A 17,805-nucleotide genomic window follows, 5' to 3' on the forward strand; every position below is an offset into this window, starting at 1 on the left:
CATTGTTACTTAACACTTCCATTGTTGATGGAAGTGTTAAGCCTTAATCCTGTCCTTCTCCCCCGTGGGGAGGAATTTCAAAAAATCCCTTCTTAATGTGCGTTTTCGTGACATACCCTAACTATGTACTAAATTTCAACGTTCAACTCCTAACCGTTTGGGCTCTGCGCTGATTATTATTATTATTATTATTATCATCAACCCGTCTCGATTATATATTAGATAGGAAAGTTTTCTTTAAAGCTTTGTTTTTGTATTTGACATATATTTATTGATGTGTGAAATAATTATAATTTTAATTATGTTTAGTTATTAATTATAACATAATTATTTGCACAATTGTTATTTCAAATATTATTTAAATAGTAACTTGTCTGTCTGTTTTCTAGGTGAAACATTGAGATTAACATCAGATTTTATCAGAAAAACTTCAGGACCATCAGCTTTCAATAGGTAATGATAATAAAATGTAGTGTAATTCACACTTTAAATACTGGATGTTATTAATAATAAAACATCAATGTACACCTTAATCCAATAGAGTGCAAAAATTTAATGATGAACTAACATTTTCAACTTTATTTAAAGGCTATCATTAAGTTCTAAAGATGGAACATAAATTGGAATAGAACACACAATTCAAAGTACAATCAAACTTCTATATAACAGTCACTAAATCCTGAAAATAGGGAAATTTTCATTATACAGAAATAATTTTTGGTAAATACAGTATTAAACCAAATGATTGCCATTAATAATTTGGTGTGGTCTTAAGAATGTGGTTGGTTTGTTGTTGTCTATCTAAATGGGTTTGTCAAGCAGTAGAATCTAAGCCCCAAGGGCTTTATGATGTCAGAAGGATCCGGATCTAGAAGAATTCTTGTGCAGGTCTGTAGGACAGAAATGGCACTTTTTGGTTTGGCCAGTGAGAGAGAGGATGTGTTGAAAGTGAGTACCAAAGTGTGAATTCCTTCTTTGTTCTGGAGTTGAATGTCACAAGAAGTGGGCTTGAAAAAGTTTGCAGAGAATTGAGGTATTGTAACAGTAGTGTATCTTGAACTGTATTACATTGAGCTTTGGGATGTTGATATAAATACAATTTTTTCATTATTTTACCTAATTTAAATTAATATAAATGTAATATCCTGTAATAATGTAATATAAACTAAATTTTAAGTAAGTTTATATTTGTGTTAAAATACCTAAGTTAGTTTAACTACATTTTCATTTTAAAAAATTTGTAATTTTTTGTTGTCAAAACAATTAAAAAAAATGTTTTCTTCATAATATGCTTCACACTTAAAAGCATTAAAACTGCTCTATCTATATCAATGTAACACAGGTTCTAGCACATTTTGTTGGTCTTACATCATCAGCTAATTTCAAAATTGATTTGTGATTTTTGTTTTTTTTTCTTTTTTATGGTTGATAAACTTGCTTCAATTTCTTTTTTTTGAGCCTTTATTAACTTTTTGCAATGCTTTAATGTTTTTAGTAATGCTTAAACAGTTTTACTTTGACATTTTTGTACTACAGTATAGAACATTCACTCTCAAACCTGAAGTTGAAAAGTTGCATTTCACTTTCTATTTTAATTTTAATGTTTCTGAGAACTCTGATAGACAAATTTAGAAATGTATAGGTAATTTCCCACTTTTTGAAAGGTCAAAACATTTTGTGAAATTTGAAATTTTGGTGCATAAATTTTTGATCACAAATGATTGAATTCCTGAACACTGTCCACAAATATTGAGGATGTAGAATAGTTTGGTGTTTATTTTAATAAAATATAGTTATAAAAAGATTTTACATATAATATAGCAATATAAATAAAAAAACGGATAGAGATTAAGAAGCAATAAGAAACTGTTACAAAAAATATTGTGAAACTGCTTCCTATGGAAATAGTGAAGAAAATTTGTGGATTATTTTTACTATTTAAATAGGGTATATTTAATTTTTAGATATATCTATTTATCTCATATGAGTTAGATATCTCATATGCTTCACATATAAAATTCTGAAATCTACAAATTGAAAATATCTATTATAAGTGATTAAACTGTTCAGTACCTTTCATATACTTCTAGGAATAAAATAGTTGCCCACCAGTGGATGAATGGATAAAATCACTTAACAGTGGTAGTTGGTGGTGGGTTTGTCTCATTAATGGGCTGACTATATGGAGATTTTAGATTTTCTTTAAATTCATGCATAAATAGGTGCCAGTTTCCTATAGAAAGTCCTCCCAGGAGGTATCCCTCCTCAGCAGATTTCCCATGTGTTGCATTGTCAAAAACAAATAAATCAAACCAATATTTACATATAGAAACATCACCAAATGATCGTCTAATATTTACATAGTTAATATATTACTAAAACTTTGATATATAAATTTTTAACGAAAATGAATATAACAATTTAAAAAAAGTAAATACATGCAAAATACTACATACTATTTTGACAGATTTATGAACACTAAAGTGAAATATATCTTAATGATATGAAATACTATATTTTTTAAAACAAATTTAAGGTTAAAAATATTAGTTGATTCTCAATAATTTGAAGTAGAAAGAATGAAGAATTTGAGTTTAACAAAATTGAAATTTCAAAAATTATCATTACTTTAATGAGATAAATATTACAATCAAACAATAGATTTAAATAAGCTATATTTTTATTTCTTACATTTGTACATATACAAAATAATAATTATACTATTAGTNTATCAAAAACGTTTGTTTTAGTATGACAGTCTGACTGGAACGCTTTCAGTTAACTGATGTTTCGGTTGATTGATATTCGGATAATGGATGCCTCTATTGTATTAAATAAAAAAAGGGATAGAGATTAAGAAGCAATAAGAAACTGTTACAAAAAATATTGTGAAACTGCTTCCTATGGAAATAGTGAAGAAAATTTGTGGATTATTTTTACTATTTAAATAGGGTATATTTAATTTTTAGATATATCTATTTATCTCATATGAGTTAGATATCTCATATGCTTCACATATAAAATTCTGAAATCTACAAATTGAAAATATCTATTATAAGTGATTAAACTGTTCAGTACCTTTCATATACTTCTAGGAATAAAATAGTTGCCCACCAGTGGATGAATGGATAAAATCACTTAACAGTGGTAGTTGGTGGTGGGTTTGTCTCATTAATGGGCTGACTATATGGAGATTTTAGATTTTCTTTAAATTCATGCATAAATAGGTGCCAGTTTCCTATAGAAAGTCCTCCCAGGAGGTATCCCTCCTCAGCAGATTTCCCATGTGTTGCATTGTCAAAAACAAATAAATCAAACCAATATTTACATATAGAAACATCACCAAATGATCGTCTAATATTTACATAGTTAATATATTACTAAAACTTTGATATATAAATTTTTAACGAAAATGAATATAACAATTTAAAAAAAGTAAATACATGCAAAATACTACATACTATTTTGACAGATTTATGAACACTAAAGTGAAATATATCTTAATGATATGAAATACTATATTTTTTAAAACAAATTTAAGGTTAAAAATATTAGTTGATTCTCAATAATTTGAAGTAGAAAGAATGAAGAATTTGAGTTTAACAAAATTGAAATTTCAAAAATTATCATTACTTTAATGAGATAAATATTACAATCAAACAATAGATTTAAATAAGCTATATTTTTATTTCTTACATTTGTACATATACAAAATAATAATTATACTATTATTGAGATGTTTATTATCACAATGATCTTCTGTTTCTGCCTGACAATGCTTGAGATGAGCTTGATTTCTTGAAAATGTCTTGTTTCATATGTAACATATTAACTTGTGAGCACTATGTTGGCCTCTTTATTCCTAGACTTATTACATAGTCACTGGACANGACATTTGTGTTTTTTGCAATTCCAAAATTTTGAATCATAAGGAATTTAATTATTTCTAAAATATAAATCATGTAGTTGTAGGTCACTGGTGCATGTGTCCCATTCTAGAGGACTAGGGGTACATGCTAATCTGTCTAATGTTTAAATTTTTAGCATTTGGTGTCGACAGGAATTAAGTTAACCCAAGATAAATATTACAATCAAACAATAGATTTAAATAAGCTATATTTTTATTTCTTACATTTGTACATATACAAAATAATAATTATACTATTATTGAGATGTTTATTATCACAATGATCTTCTGTTTCTGCCTGACAATGCTTGAGATGAGCTTGATTTCTTGAAAATGTCTTGTTTCATATGTAACATATTAACTTGTGAGCACTATGTTGGCCTCTTTATTCCTAGACTTATTACATAGTCACTGGACACAAGAGTAGCCTTAGGAAAAATAAACTGATTTTCTAAGGCTGATCTTGTGTCCAGTGACTGTGTAATAAGTCTAGGAATAAAGAGGCCAACATAGTGCTCACAAGTATATACCAAAGCTCTAGACAAGAAGCATATTATAGAACATATCAACTGTAAAGCCTTTCCGAAAATTTTAAAAAGAGCATTATCAGTAAAACTTGATTAGCTAATTTGTTTGTTACATTAAGTATGAAGTGCCTTCAAATTTTTTGTATATTTGTGTTGTTGCTTCAGAAATGCTAACAAGTCAAGTAACTTTGCTTCAAGTGTACATAATGTTTAATTTTATTACAAGTTTGTCTTAATGTTTGATAAAAATGCAACAAAATATAGAATATTAGGGCTTTGAAATAAATTCACTAGAATCCTAGATTTAGCTATCAAAACATGCTTAAAATTATTTTAATTTAGAGAGAAAATGCATTGATGTTATATGAGAACAAAAGTTAAATTTTAGTTAGAGATTCAAGTTAACTAAGTTTAATTAATCTATTGAAAGTAAACTGTGTGTGTTTAAAGAATTTTTTAATGATTAATAATTATCCTATTTTATTTAGTTATAATTACTAATAATACAGCTGATCAGATTATTCAATAAGCAAAAAAAAAATATTAATATAAAATTGTTAAAAATTTTTTTAGTACAAATGAATACAGATTATGTGCTTGGCTTGCTCAGCAGGAAGATCAACATAAAATTGTATTGTATCAATGTGATTTGGAGTTCACACCATGGACACAACGATGTATTCGTCAAGCTGACTGTATTCTTATAGTAGCATTAGCTAATCAAGAACCTACCGTTGGAGAAGTAAGTAAAAGAAAGTCCTCAATTATCATCCATTAGTTCTGCTTTTAGGTTAATTCTATAATAATGTATTGGTAACTAATTACCAGTATCCCTTGTACTGTACGACACAATACAGTAGAATCCCACTTAATGCAGGGGATATGTTACTAGATGTCAAAGCGCTAAATGAAACAGTGTTAAACGAGGTCATTTTAACAGAGTAAATAGGAAAAAGGGAACACGTAACCAAAAATAAACAGATTTTACTTTAATTTTAAGTTATATCATTATGCAAATTAATATTAAAAAAATGTTAAATACACACAAACATGTAAACTTTGTTTTTTGTGATGGTCTTGGATCTTCTGAAATTTTTTTTTCAATGAAATTGTCTAGTTTCATTTTTTGCGGTTTTTTTTTCTTTCCTTAAGCAAATGTCGGTAGCAGGAAATTGCAATCAAAATGTCTCGTCTTGCTTTTGCGCTCCTATCAAAATCTGGATCATTTGCTACAATTTGATTAATGATTTCGGTTACCATTACCAAACTTTTGCTAAGGAAATCTGTAGAGAAATTCTTTGGGTTCTTCATTTTCAGAATCTCTATTCTTTGGTTCTACATGAATTCCTTGTTCTTGAAGATTGACATTGGTTAGACTCTTGCCAGAAACCTGCAGTAACTCTTCAATATCCTACTCATTTACATCTCCTAGTCCTGCTGGAAGAAGTTTGATTAGGTTGACAATTTGGTCAATCTAATCAAACTTCTTCCACATGCTGTTCANTAAACTGTGTGTGTTTAAAGAATTTTTTAATGATTAATAATTATCCTATTTTATTTAGTTATAATTACTAATAATACAGCTGATCAGATTATTCAATAAGCAAAAAAAAAATATTAATATAAAATTGTTAAAAATTTTTTTAGTACAAATGAATACAGATTATGTGCTTGGCTTGCTCAGCAGGAAGATCAACATAAAATTGTATTGTATCAATGTGATTTGGAGTTCACACCATGGACACAACGATGTATTCGTCAAGCTGACTGTATTCTTATAGTAGCATTAGCTAATCAAGAACCTACCGTTGGAGAAGTAAGTAAAAGAAAGTCCTCAATTATCATCCATTAGTTCTGCTTTTAGGTTAATTCTATAATAATGTATTGGTAACTAATTACCAGTATCCCTTGTACTGTACAACACAATACAGTAGAATCCCGCTTAATGCAGGGGATACATTCCTAGATGTCAAAGTGCTAAACGAAACAGTGTTAAACGAGATCATTTTAAGAGTAAATAGGGAAAGGGGAACACATGACCAAAAATAAACAGATTTTACTTTAATTTTAAGTTATATCATTATGCAAATAATTATTTAAAAAATGTTAAATACACACACATGCACACAGAAATGTAAACTTTGTTTTTAGTGATGAAGGTCTTGGATCTTCTGAAATTTTTTTTTAGTTTCATTTTTGCTTTTTTTTTTTTCCTTAAGCAAATGTCAGAAGCAGGAGATTGCAATCAAAATGTCTCGTCTTGCTTTTGCACTCCTATCAAAATCTGGATCATTCGCTACAATTTGATTAATGATTTCGGTTACCATTACCAAACTTTCGCTAAGGAAATCTGTAGAGAAATTCTTTGGGTTCTTCATTTTCAGAATCTATTTTTTGGTTCTACATGAATTCCTTGTTCTGCCAGTTCTTGAAGGTTGTTATTGGTAAGGCTCTTGCCAGAAACCTGCAGTAACTCTTCGATATCCTGCTCATCTACATCTCCTAGTCCTGCTGTATCGATTAGGTTGACAATTTGGTTAGCCTAATCAAACTTCTTCCACACTCCGTTTATGCATTTATCAGTTAATTCTTGCCAATGAAGTTGATATTGCTCATGGCATTCATGATGTTATAGTTTTTTCCAAAATTGCATCAAACAAACAGATTTAAGGAAAGTACAGTGCTACAACATATTGCTATCTTTTGCTGATTGGTTTGTGTTCAGGAATAATCGTATTATATACGAATCAATGAAATGTTGCGATAATTTGAATCAGTGTAAATTTTTTAGGCTTTAAGCAGACCATGTTATATTGAATCAGCATTAATCAGGGTCTTACTGTACTTATACAACACTGTTTTGCTCTATCATGGTTTGAAAATTGGGGATCTCCTCCATATAACATGACTTCTGGTTTCTCTGTAATAGAGGAGAAGGTGGTATTATGGAACCCCTTCATTTCATACTGATAATAGATTCAAACCTTAGCAAGTTGTGGCTGTACTGCACTAGACAGCCATCTATAGCAAGGGGAGAATGCCTCCCATTTCAGTTTTGCGGTTGAGCTCAGTGAAACAAGACATTTGTGTTTTTTGCAATTCCAAAATTTTGAATCATAAGGAATTTAATTATTTCTAAAATATAAATCATGTAGTTGTAGGTCACTGGTGCATGTGTCCCATTCTAGAGGACTAGGGGTACATGCTAATCTGTCTAATGTTTAAATTTTTAGCGTTTGGTGTCGACAGGAATTAAGTTAACCCAAGATGGAGATGAGTGAAATATGGTCCCCATCGGTGCTTTTAATTTGGAATCCAACTCCTCTGGAAACCTGACTCCTCTGAACTTTCTCTTTGCAAGCAGACATTTGTCCAGAGCAATTTGTGAAAAAGACACTAGGTAAAAAGCCAATTCTTCCTGAGAATATTGAAAAAGAGCTGCTGAAATATATATTGTTGACGGAGGTCATATTTTTCTATTATAAAAGCATTTTTTTGATAAAATACATTGGAGTAAATGATTTTTTAATTATTTAACTTGCTTTGTACTTTCCTATTTGTTTTTGGATACATTAAAGCATTTTTTGAAAACATACAGTAAGGTTTCATATTACCACCTGGCTTCCCTAAGGCTACTTTCTGACTTTTCGTACAGAAGCCTTCAAAAACCATTTTTATAGTTATACTAGCAAAAAATCCAATTAGGAATGTTTAGTTTAATAGTTACGATACTTTTGGCACAAAAAGTGTGGGTGTAGTTATGATACCTTGTTTACAATTCACTATAATGAAAATGGGGTTCCATAATACCACCTTCTCTTCTACTGTTTTGGAAATACTCTGCACAAAATTTCCCATTTTTTAATTTTCCCTTTTTTTTTTGTTTTTTTTTTTTTTATTCAAGTAAGCATGTGTTTTGACTCAAATTTGTCCATGGATTTTAGAATGTTGAAATTTCAAATTACAGTAAAATCACTCTAACTTGAAGCTCCAAGGGGCAGGAAAAAACTGAGTTTCAGACAAGTCAATTTAGAGAACGACAGAGTAAAAAATGCCAATTGTGAATAGATTTGTAGTTTTTACCTTTCTTGCATTATATAAAGAATCTTTGAGGTTTTTCTTTTTTGTTTTAAACAGCCTGTGTAATGCCTTTCAGCAAAATGTCCAATGTAACTAGTGGAATTGAACAGTTTTGCAGGTACATCTTGTTGAGATAAAGCAAGAGGACCTCGTGCTTTGGACTCATGTTGTTTGAAAATTGATGTTGGAGAATAGATAAAACTAATTGTCTGAAAATTTCATAAAAATCTGATTATTAGAATCATTTGGATAGATTAAATACTAAAATCAAGTCAGGAAAGTTGAAAGTAACATAAATCAGTGTTGGGGGATTCAAGTCTGGGGGGTAACTTCAACTTGAAGAAAATTCGAGTTAATAAATAAAAGTTGGAGATGTTAAATCCTTATGCTATTGCTATTTCATTGAGGCCTATCAAGTGCTTTGTTTTCTTCAAGTTACAGATGTTTGAGTTAGAGAAGTTTTACTGTATTTTGTGCTTTTTGTCAGATTTACTTTAATGAAAAATAATATTGCAATTTTTTTCTTCCTTGTCCTAACTTTCCTATCAACCAATTGTCATCATCATTGTCTTCAGACTTTAGCCTTTAAGACTGCCACAGTGTTTTTTTTTTTATAGATTAATGTTCATATTTAGTAATGTTTAAATAAACATTTTTAGGTAAGTGTTGTTAACTTTTTTTAACTGTGGGTAAACAATCATTTGTAAAATAACAAACAAAATATGGCAATATCCATGTACTTGAACAATTTGGTATTCAAACACAAATTCTGGAAAAAAGTTTAGTACTTGACTGAACAAACACGACCTGCTAGAACAAATTTTCCATTAACATATTTTTTCTTCATCCATAAAAAATTTTTTATGATAAAAATAAAAAATATGAAAACATTGCTGATACTTCTGATCAAGATCAACAAAAAAGCTGAGATGACGAAGATACTTTGTAAAAAGAAAATGTCCTTGTTTAACTAAAATATTAACATGTAATACATATTTTTAATTGTAATTGTTAGTTAATTATCGATTGCTTTCATAAGCATATTTCTTTTAATAGAAAAAGTATACTTTTGTTAACTTCTGGAATGTAACCCTATGTTTTGCATTAGTTCTTTGTTTCATATAGCATGGATCTGCATAACATGGCACTTTTTCAGAATCTAACTACCATGCTATATAAGGAATACCTGTATATTTATTCTTAGAACTGGATTATAATTGACAATATATCTTTATATCTATACAGATCATAAAACAAAAATAAATTTATTGAATTTAATCTTGTGAAACAAATATTTAATTTTAAAATGTTTGATATATGTAATTAATGATATATGTTTAGAAGTGGATAATAATTTAACAATGCAATAAAACTGGCATCACATTTCATTTCCATTTATTAAATTAAAAAAAAAATTTTGTTTTTAATAGCTTGAAAAACAACTTGAACATATGAGCATCAAGACTCAAAAGGAACTGATTCTTTTACACCGTGATGATGGATTAAAACCTAGAAATACTGTTCAGTGGCTAAATATGCGCAGTTGGTGTTCCTCGCATCATCATATTCGTTGTCCAAAACGAATGTTTGCCAAAAAATCTCATACTAAGATGGTAATTTTTACAATCCATTCATCATATTCATATCTGTTTAATAAATAATAACTTTTCAAATAAAATAATAATAGAATTCTTATTATTAAAAATTATTTTTATATAGATATTATAATTTAACTGAAATATACAGTAGAGCGTTGATTATCCAAATTAATTGGGGATTGTTCAGAAAATTGATTTTTCAGATAACTGATTATGTATGAAAAATACATTATTAATATAGTATATTAGTGTATCCCGTGTTTAAATTTTTCTCCGTTGCGTGTTGCTTTGCGTTGAATTTTTGTTTATGTTAAGCCTAACGAAAATTTTTATAATAATAATCATGGCTATTGTATCGTTAAAAATTATTTCTTTATTTTGTACAAGCAAAATAAATATATTGAAAAATATAAAAACAAAAAAAATTATACTTTAGAAGTTAATTTAGTATCAAAAACGTTTGTTTTAGTATGACAGTCTGACTGGAACGCTTTCAGTTAACTGATGTTTCGGTTGATTGATATTCGGATAATGGATGCCTCTATTGTATTAAGATATAATTTCATTAATCATTTTCTTTTAAAACCATTCTGAAATTTGATTTTGATATATAGTACTTATACTTTGGTTTGTATTTATACTTAATTCTGACAAATAATACAAATTAAATGTTTTTATGATGTGTTTAAGTTTGTTGAAGAATAATGTTCATCTTTAATAATAATAGAATATTTAAATAATGTGTTGCATTTCAATTAGCAATCTATCTTTTCATTAAAAAACTACTCATATGAAGATACATTAAGAAGTATAAGGACTAACACTGAAAGTATCTTTTAGGACTTTCTTTAATGCAATTAAATTTAATTTTACCTTTTTACAAATATCGGGAATTTGCTTAACTTTAGTTTTCAATTTTCATATACTAGATTATAAAATAAGATTTATTTCTTATTTATGTAATGAATTAAGTTTAAAAAATTAGTATTGGCTTGTCTATCACTGGATGAATAGTAGTTAACATATTCAATTATCTAAATTATAGTAATATAATTCAAAATATTTAATATATAAAATACAGTTTAATTATTTGATATTTTTTAAATTTATATATAAAATCTAATTTCCTTTTCTTTAAATAGATGGACCAATACAAAAAGATATTTAAAACCCAACCAAATATACATTCTGATTTCTCTTGGCTTTCGAGATTTTTGACCGGCACTACTTATGGATTGGTACTAGGTGGTGGTGGTGCTAGGTATGATCTCATTTAAATTTAAAATTAATTCAATTTATATGTAATTAAGACAATATTAAAATTTTTAGAGGAGCAGCACATGTAGGAATGATAAAAGCTATTTTAGAGGCTGGAATTCCTATAGATATGGTGGGTGGAGTTAGCATTGGTGCTTTTATTGGAGCATTATGGTGTGCAGAGAAAGATATCACAACAGTTACCCAAAAAGCAAGAGAGTGGGCATTGGTATGTACATTCATTTATTATAATAATGTAATTAAGATATTTGGAGGAAGTTTCAATCAAATTATTACCATTTTATCTTATACGTGTATAAACACATTTTAATACAATAAAGTATGATACCTTCATTCAATGACTGTGTTTTACATTCATAATTATTTTGCTATGGAAAATTGTGATATCACGGATGTCAAGTAATTGTTCTGATGTCAAAAGTTGTAATAGTGGTATCAAGAATTTTTATTATATACAGTTTTGGTATCAGTGCCAATGTCATTTTTGAAATATTCTTATATATTGTTTAAACACACTATATAAGAATTGCATTATTATGCAATATGCAATACTCCAGTGTTNTAATGTTATGTAATCCCTTTAGGAAATCTGAGTGCCGTTTTTTGAGAATTTAAATTAATTTTTTAATAAGATAGGAATTTATTAATTGAACTATTTAATATATCATGGTTGTATTGTGTTTTATATTTGATACTAATGGATGAATTTAACAAGAATGACCGATTAGTAGAACGGGTAATTTGAAAGAAAAGGCTGTTTTACAAAGGACCAATATGGCATAACCAATTTTTCTATTATAACAGATGTTTGAAATTATGATTTGTATTGTGCAGGGATCAGGAACCTTCAAAAGGGTTGGTAAGTTTTTGAGAAAGGAGATAGAATACTAAATGTAGAAGAGCATTTTGTCTGCTAGGGAAATTAACATAGTGATGAAATGAAAGAAGTAATATAAATTATTTAAATTGTTCTGGGATATCTAAGGAAGAGTAAGGCAGATACAGAATACTATGGTATATTTGATAAATTAAAATCACCACATTAGATTTGGGGAATTTGTTATTCATTTCGAGGAATGTTCAATCCTTCTTATGATAGTTTGAACAATCCTGCTAAATTAGTACAATTAAAAATCCAAATCTAATATGAAAAAACAAATAATTTAATCAATAGAATTCAGAATGTGCAATAAATTATTTGAAAATTTTTCCAGGTGCTGTATTTAATCGTGGTATAAAAGAAGTATTTGGAGAAAGACAAATAGAAGATTTATGGCTTCCTTACTTTACTGTAACAACTGATATTACCAATAGTACAATGAGGATACACACCCATGGTGAGAATTTTTTTAATTTTAAAAGATTTAAGGAATTAATATATTATAAGAACAGATTGCTTTTATTTTGGTACAGATTTTTCATTCTTTGCAGTTACGAATATAGTATTTTTCTTTTAATATTTGTTTGGAATATAAAAAATTTTTAACTTAAAATATTTAAATTTCTCTAAAATGTTTTTCTGATTTAATTTGAATGTATTGATAAAACAATCATAAGCACTAACTGCATTTTAAAACCATTATAAAATCTAATTTCCTTTTCTTTAAATAGATGGACCAATACAAAAAGATATTTAAAACCCAACCAAATATACATTCTGATTTCTCTTGGCTTTCGAGATTTTTGACCGGCACTACTTATGGATTGGTACTAGGTGGTGGTGGTGCTAGGTATGATCTCATTTAAATTTAAAATTAATTCAATTTATATGTAATNTTTTATTAATCAGGAATTGCAAAAAGTCAAATGAAAAGCAACAGAAAAATAAAAAAAAATTACTAGAATTACAATGGAACTGAAAAAAGAGATTGTTGAGAAATATGAAGGTGTCATGCATGTTCGAGATTTAACTGTTACATACCATACTCAGTGAATGACAATATCGGCAATTGTGAAAAATAAAGACATTATTAAATCTGCTAACGTTTTGAAAGGGGTTAAATCAATTTCTAAACATTAGATCATGTTGATAAGTTGTTTTTGCTTTGGATAACCGAAAAACTGTGTTCTGGCAACACATATAAGAAGCAATTATTTGCGAGAAAGCTAAAAAGATAAATGCTGATCTCATAAAAATATCACGCAGGAACTAGTCAGGAAAGCGAGGTGTTTAAAGTCAGCCATTTTTTTACATGAGAAAATATTAATCATTTTTACATTACTTCTTATGGGAAAGGTTGGTTTGGTATACGTCCTATTCGGTATAAGTCCAAACATCAGGAACCAATTAAGGTCATATACCAAGGTTCCACTGTACTGTTTTTATGATATGAATTTTAAATTATCTATTTGTGATACACTGCTGCTACATTTTTTATTCAATAAAAACCTAATAAGCATACTTAAATAGAAAATTCTATTTTAAAAAGCAACAATTTTTCCTATTTCTCTGTTTCTCTTATTAAACAATTCATTCCTGTTCTGTCAAATTATTAATTGTAGGAAAGATCATATTCAATTTATAAATTGATTAAATTATTTTTTATATATATAATGTGTCTCTTGAATTTATCAATTTAATTATGAATTTGAGTGCTCTACATTCCGTAAATCAACTTAAAAAAAATCTTTACTTTTTTATATATTCTAAAAATCAATAAAGATTAAATATATATTTAAGTTTTCCTCAGTATAACTATAAAAATTTATTTTGTTTCTATGATTGTATTAATTTAACTGTTGTTCATAATATGAATTTATGATCTGTAACTGCAAAGATATTTAAGAGAAATAATACAGATAATCTTTTATTCAAGTAATTTGGATGCAAAATTTGTTTTATAGAAAGTTTTGTAATTTTCTTTCTCAAAGATTTTGTGACTTCACTATTTCAAAAATTAGATTTAATATACCTGTACAGTACATAACTAATAATATCAATAATCTCTAATTATTTATATTGAAACCAAGTTTGAAAATGGATAAAAAATGTTCATTAAGTAATTTAATTAAATTATCGACCTTAGATCAAATAAGTTATATATCTTGTTTAAACATATTATTGCTGGTGAATTCATTATTATATTGGAATTTACAATTATTTGTTTTTCATAAACTAAATGCACTTTTGCCTTTTTTTGAAAATTTTTATCAATTGAAATGAGGCATTATTGGGGAATATCATAGTGTTGATTACATACAAAATTGAAACATTATTCAAATAATTGAATTAACAAGAATTGTTTTTGCATATATAATTATGTGAAACTTATTCAAGAAATTTGCAAATATAAAATTATTTCAATATAGGGAAATGTTAGTTTTAATTTAATTAAGTGGATGAAAACTATTATGTAATAGAAAAATGAAAAATTTATAAAAATTTACAGGAATTTACTAATGAACTAATTGATGTTTAATAATACATTTTTGGGGAATTCAGTGAATGAATTTCAATATATTTTTTCCTAATTAAGCGATGTAAACTATTAATGCGCACACTATAAAATATCATAACTTATTCATTTCTAAAACAAGGCTTCCAAAGATTTTGGACCCTTTTCTCATGAGTTTTCAGTCCTGGTTTCTTTGAACATAAAAAATTCATTATATGAAAGATTCAATCCATTAAAACACTATTATAAAAAAATTTAAAGTTTTTATCTTTCTTGATCCATCAAAAAAATTTTGTTTTTATAACAAATTAACAAATATTCCTATAATCTGTATCAATGTTCTATAAATGAAAAAAAAATATTAGTTTTAACAGAATAAATAGTATTTTATTAAGATATTACTTATTAAGTTAGAAATACTTTTTGTTAAAATATTTTAAAATATTTTAGTTCTTAAAAGATTAAAAACTTGGCATGAGAGAGAAACCAAGTGAAACTGCACATTTGTGAATTGTATTATTGAGAAAGAACAGTACTGTTGTAGAAAATGATCATTTATTATATGTAGAAATATTTGACTTGTTTGAATTTAAAGAAATAATAATAGAATAAAGCATTGAAAAACGAAAATGAACGTTTGAGAATGAAAAGAATGTTAACACATACACATACTATCTGCAATGCACAATGATTGATTTTTGTTTTTACTTAGAATATCTTTGGACTATTAAGTTTTAAAATTGTTTTATTACAAAGTAAAGATAGTATTACATTATTATGCACAATGATATCATATTAAAAATTTTTTAAACTAATAATTTTGTTTTTGTTTTGATGAATCTATTTATACAATTTACTTTCTAACTAAATTTTAATTATTTAGTAAAAATGTGTAATATCAAATTTCATAAGATCATATTTTTCAGTTTTATAAAATAAAAAGTATAAACTTATATATTTATGATATGAAATAAATAATTCAGTTTATTAAGAATTATAGAAAATTTTTCTTTTAACTAGACCTACTTGTCTGGTTAATTAAAAGAAAATTATAAATCAAATATATTGATCAAACATTTAGTGGATGTAAAAAATTAACAACTATTTGGATATAAAATACAATCAAATAAATAAAAATTAATAATCATAAGATGTGGTTATAATTTATGAATAAAACTAAGATGATGTGGATTGCCAATTGAAATAACTCTTTTGAAGACTTTGGATTTGAAAACTAATTTTTAAGAGACTACTATTTAAGTATAGTAAAACAAAAAATTTGTTTTTCTGATATAGATCATAGCCTATGGTGGTCTGTTGAAATTACAATTTATACTCATCAACTATTTGATGTAAATATAATTAAACACCAAACATTTACTGAGCCTACTATTAATTTAATATTCCCTGAGGATGGCCCATTAAAAATAGGCTGAAAGCATTTGAATATTTAATTAATAGTAAGCTCAGCAAGTGTTTGGTGTTTGATTATATTTGTAAGTAAACAGCTGAGGAGGTGAGGATAGTATTTGATATAATTTTTCAATATCTAATGGAAATTGAGAAGAATCAGAAAAGGGTATTTTCCTAATCTTAAACTATAAAAATCAAGATTGTTATTTTTTAAAATGTGAACTTGTTAGTTTCAGGATCAGAATTTTTATTGCTAAACTAAATTTGATGTTTGAAAATAATTTGAAGAATGCTATTGATATTAACAGTATTTACAATAAATTTGTAACATAAATGATTTTCTTTAAGTTTCATTAATTTATAAAAAGAGTTTAATGATGAAAAGTAGGAAGCTTTAAAGAGACAAGTTAAAATTAATGTTCAAAACTAATCCAATTTTCAGGGAAGTTAGGATTTATATAGCTTTTTAATAATTGGCCAGAAGTAAGAATTATTATTGTAGAATGGTTTAATAATCCAATTATGTTTACATTTAGAATTTGCTGTTATGTATAAATGTAATACGATCCTTTTTATCATTTCAACTATAGAGTTTATGAAATGACATTTTATCACTCATAGGAGTTATTCATTACATATTTCAAGAGCATAAAGCTTAGAACATGCTAATAAAATCTTAAAATATCAAAGAGCAATACAATACAATACAATGCACATTCATTCTCTCTACTGCTTGGACTGCTACAGATAGATTGGGACCTTATTACTCTTGTCTTGGCATTCTTTCTTATAAAATTGTAATCTTTTAATTAAGTTTGATCACACTGCAGCTGTAATCAATTACAGGTATACCTCAGGTTGCATCGTTTCGAGTTAAGTCATTCTCGATTATATGTTGTTTGTCAAAAAAAATACATGGAAAAATGAAAATCAAAAAGTTCAAGTCATTTTATTTGACTTTATGTCTGTCTGCCATAAATATTTAAGTCGTAATATCACTATAAAAGCATTAAAAGTACATAAATTCAAATTAAAATATGTACATTTCCAGTAAATATTAATATAATCATCATAAATCCTAGCGAATGAAATATGAAAACCTCTGACTGTGTTGTTGTCTTATTTAGCAGTCTTTAAGAACTCAATATTGGCATTTTCCATGGTAGTTCCAATATCTACTGTTTAGTGTTGTTGTCAGTGCCACTCTATATTGGTAAATTTAACACAAATTAGTTTATTTTCTACTGTTGCAAAATAATTTTAATAGCTGTATTTGTTATTTAACCTTACAAAATCATCATATTTTATAATGTCTTAGAGCAAACCACAATCACAAATAGTCTGCGATGTACTATAAACATCGCAAAATTGTAAACATGTATATTTACAAGTATGTTTGTATTGTACAGTACATGTATTCAAAAATTTAGATTACTTTTTTCCTCTACTATATTAAAAACTAAAATTTATTTTTTTGTAAGCTTAAAATAGATTCTTATTAACCATATATTATTAAAAATGCATTTATAAATAAAATACAGAACTGGGAATGGTTATTTGTGGTTTAGCCTAGTGACAAGTAAATTTGACTTAAGTCGTTTTTCAAA

General features: G+C 27.0%; 1 protein-coding gene across 1 annotated transcript in view; it reads left to right on the forward strand.

Annotated features, from left to right (window-relative positions):
* The window catches only part of LOC111637077 (neuropathy target esterase sws-like), a 53,789-nt gene extending 40,762 nt beyond the window's left edge, over positions 1 to 13,027 (forward strand). Inside the window, 7 exon segments of the mRNA XM_023382485.1 lie at positions 390 to 453; positions 5,008 to 5,176; positions 9,945 to 10,127; positions 11,255 to 11,373; positions 11,442 to 11,598; positions 12,565 to 12,832; positions 13,002 to 13,027. Of these exon segments, the coding sequence (XP_023238253.1) occupies positions 390 to 453; positions 5,008 to 5,176; positions 9,945 to 10,127; positions 11,255 to 11,373; positions 11,442 to 11,598; positions 12,565 to 12,832; positions 13,002 to 13,027 (986 nt within the window).
* The last annotated feature ends 4,778 nt before the right edge of the window (positions 13,028 to 17,805 follow it).

The sequence above is a fragment of the Centruroides sculpturatus genome, unplaced genomic scaffold (genome assembly GCF_000671375.1).
Source record: "Centruroides sculpturatus isolate CEXI.00-Female unplaced genomic scaffold, Cexi_2.0 scaffold776, whole genome shotgun sequence".
Lineage (NCBI taxonomy): Eukaryota > Metazoa > Arthropoda > Arachnida > Scorpiones > Buthidae > Centruroides > Centruroides sculpturatus.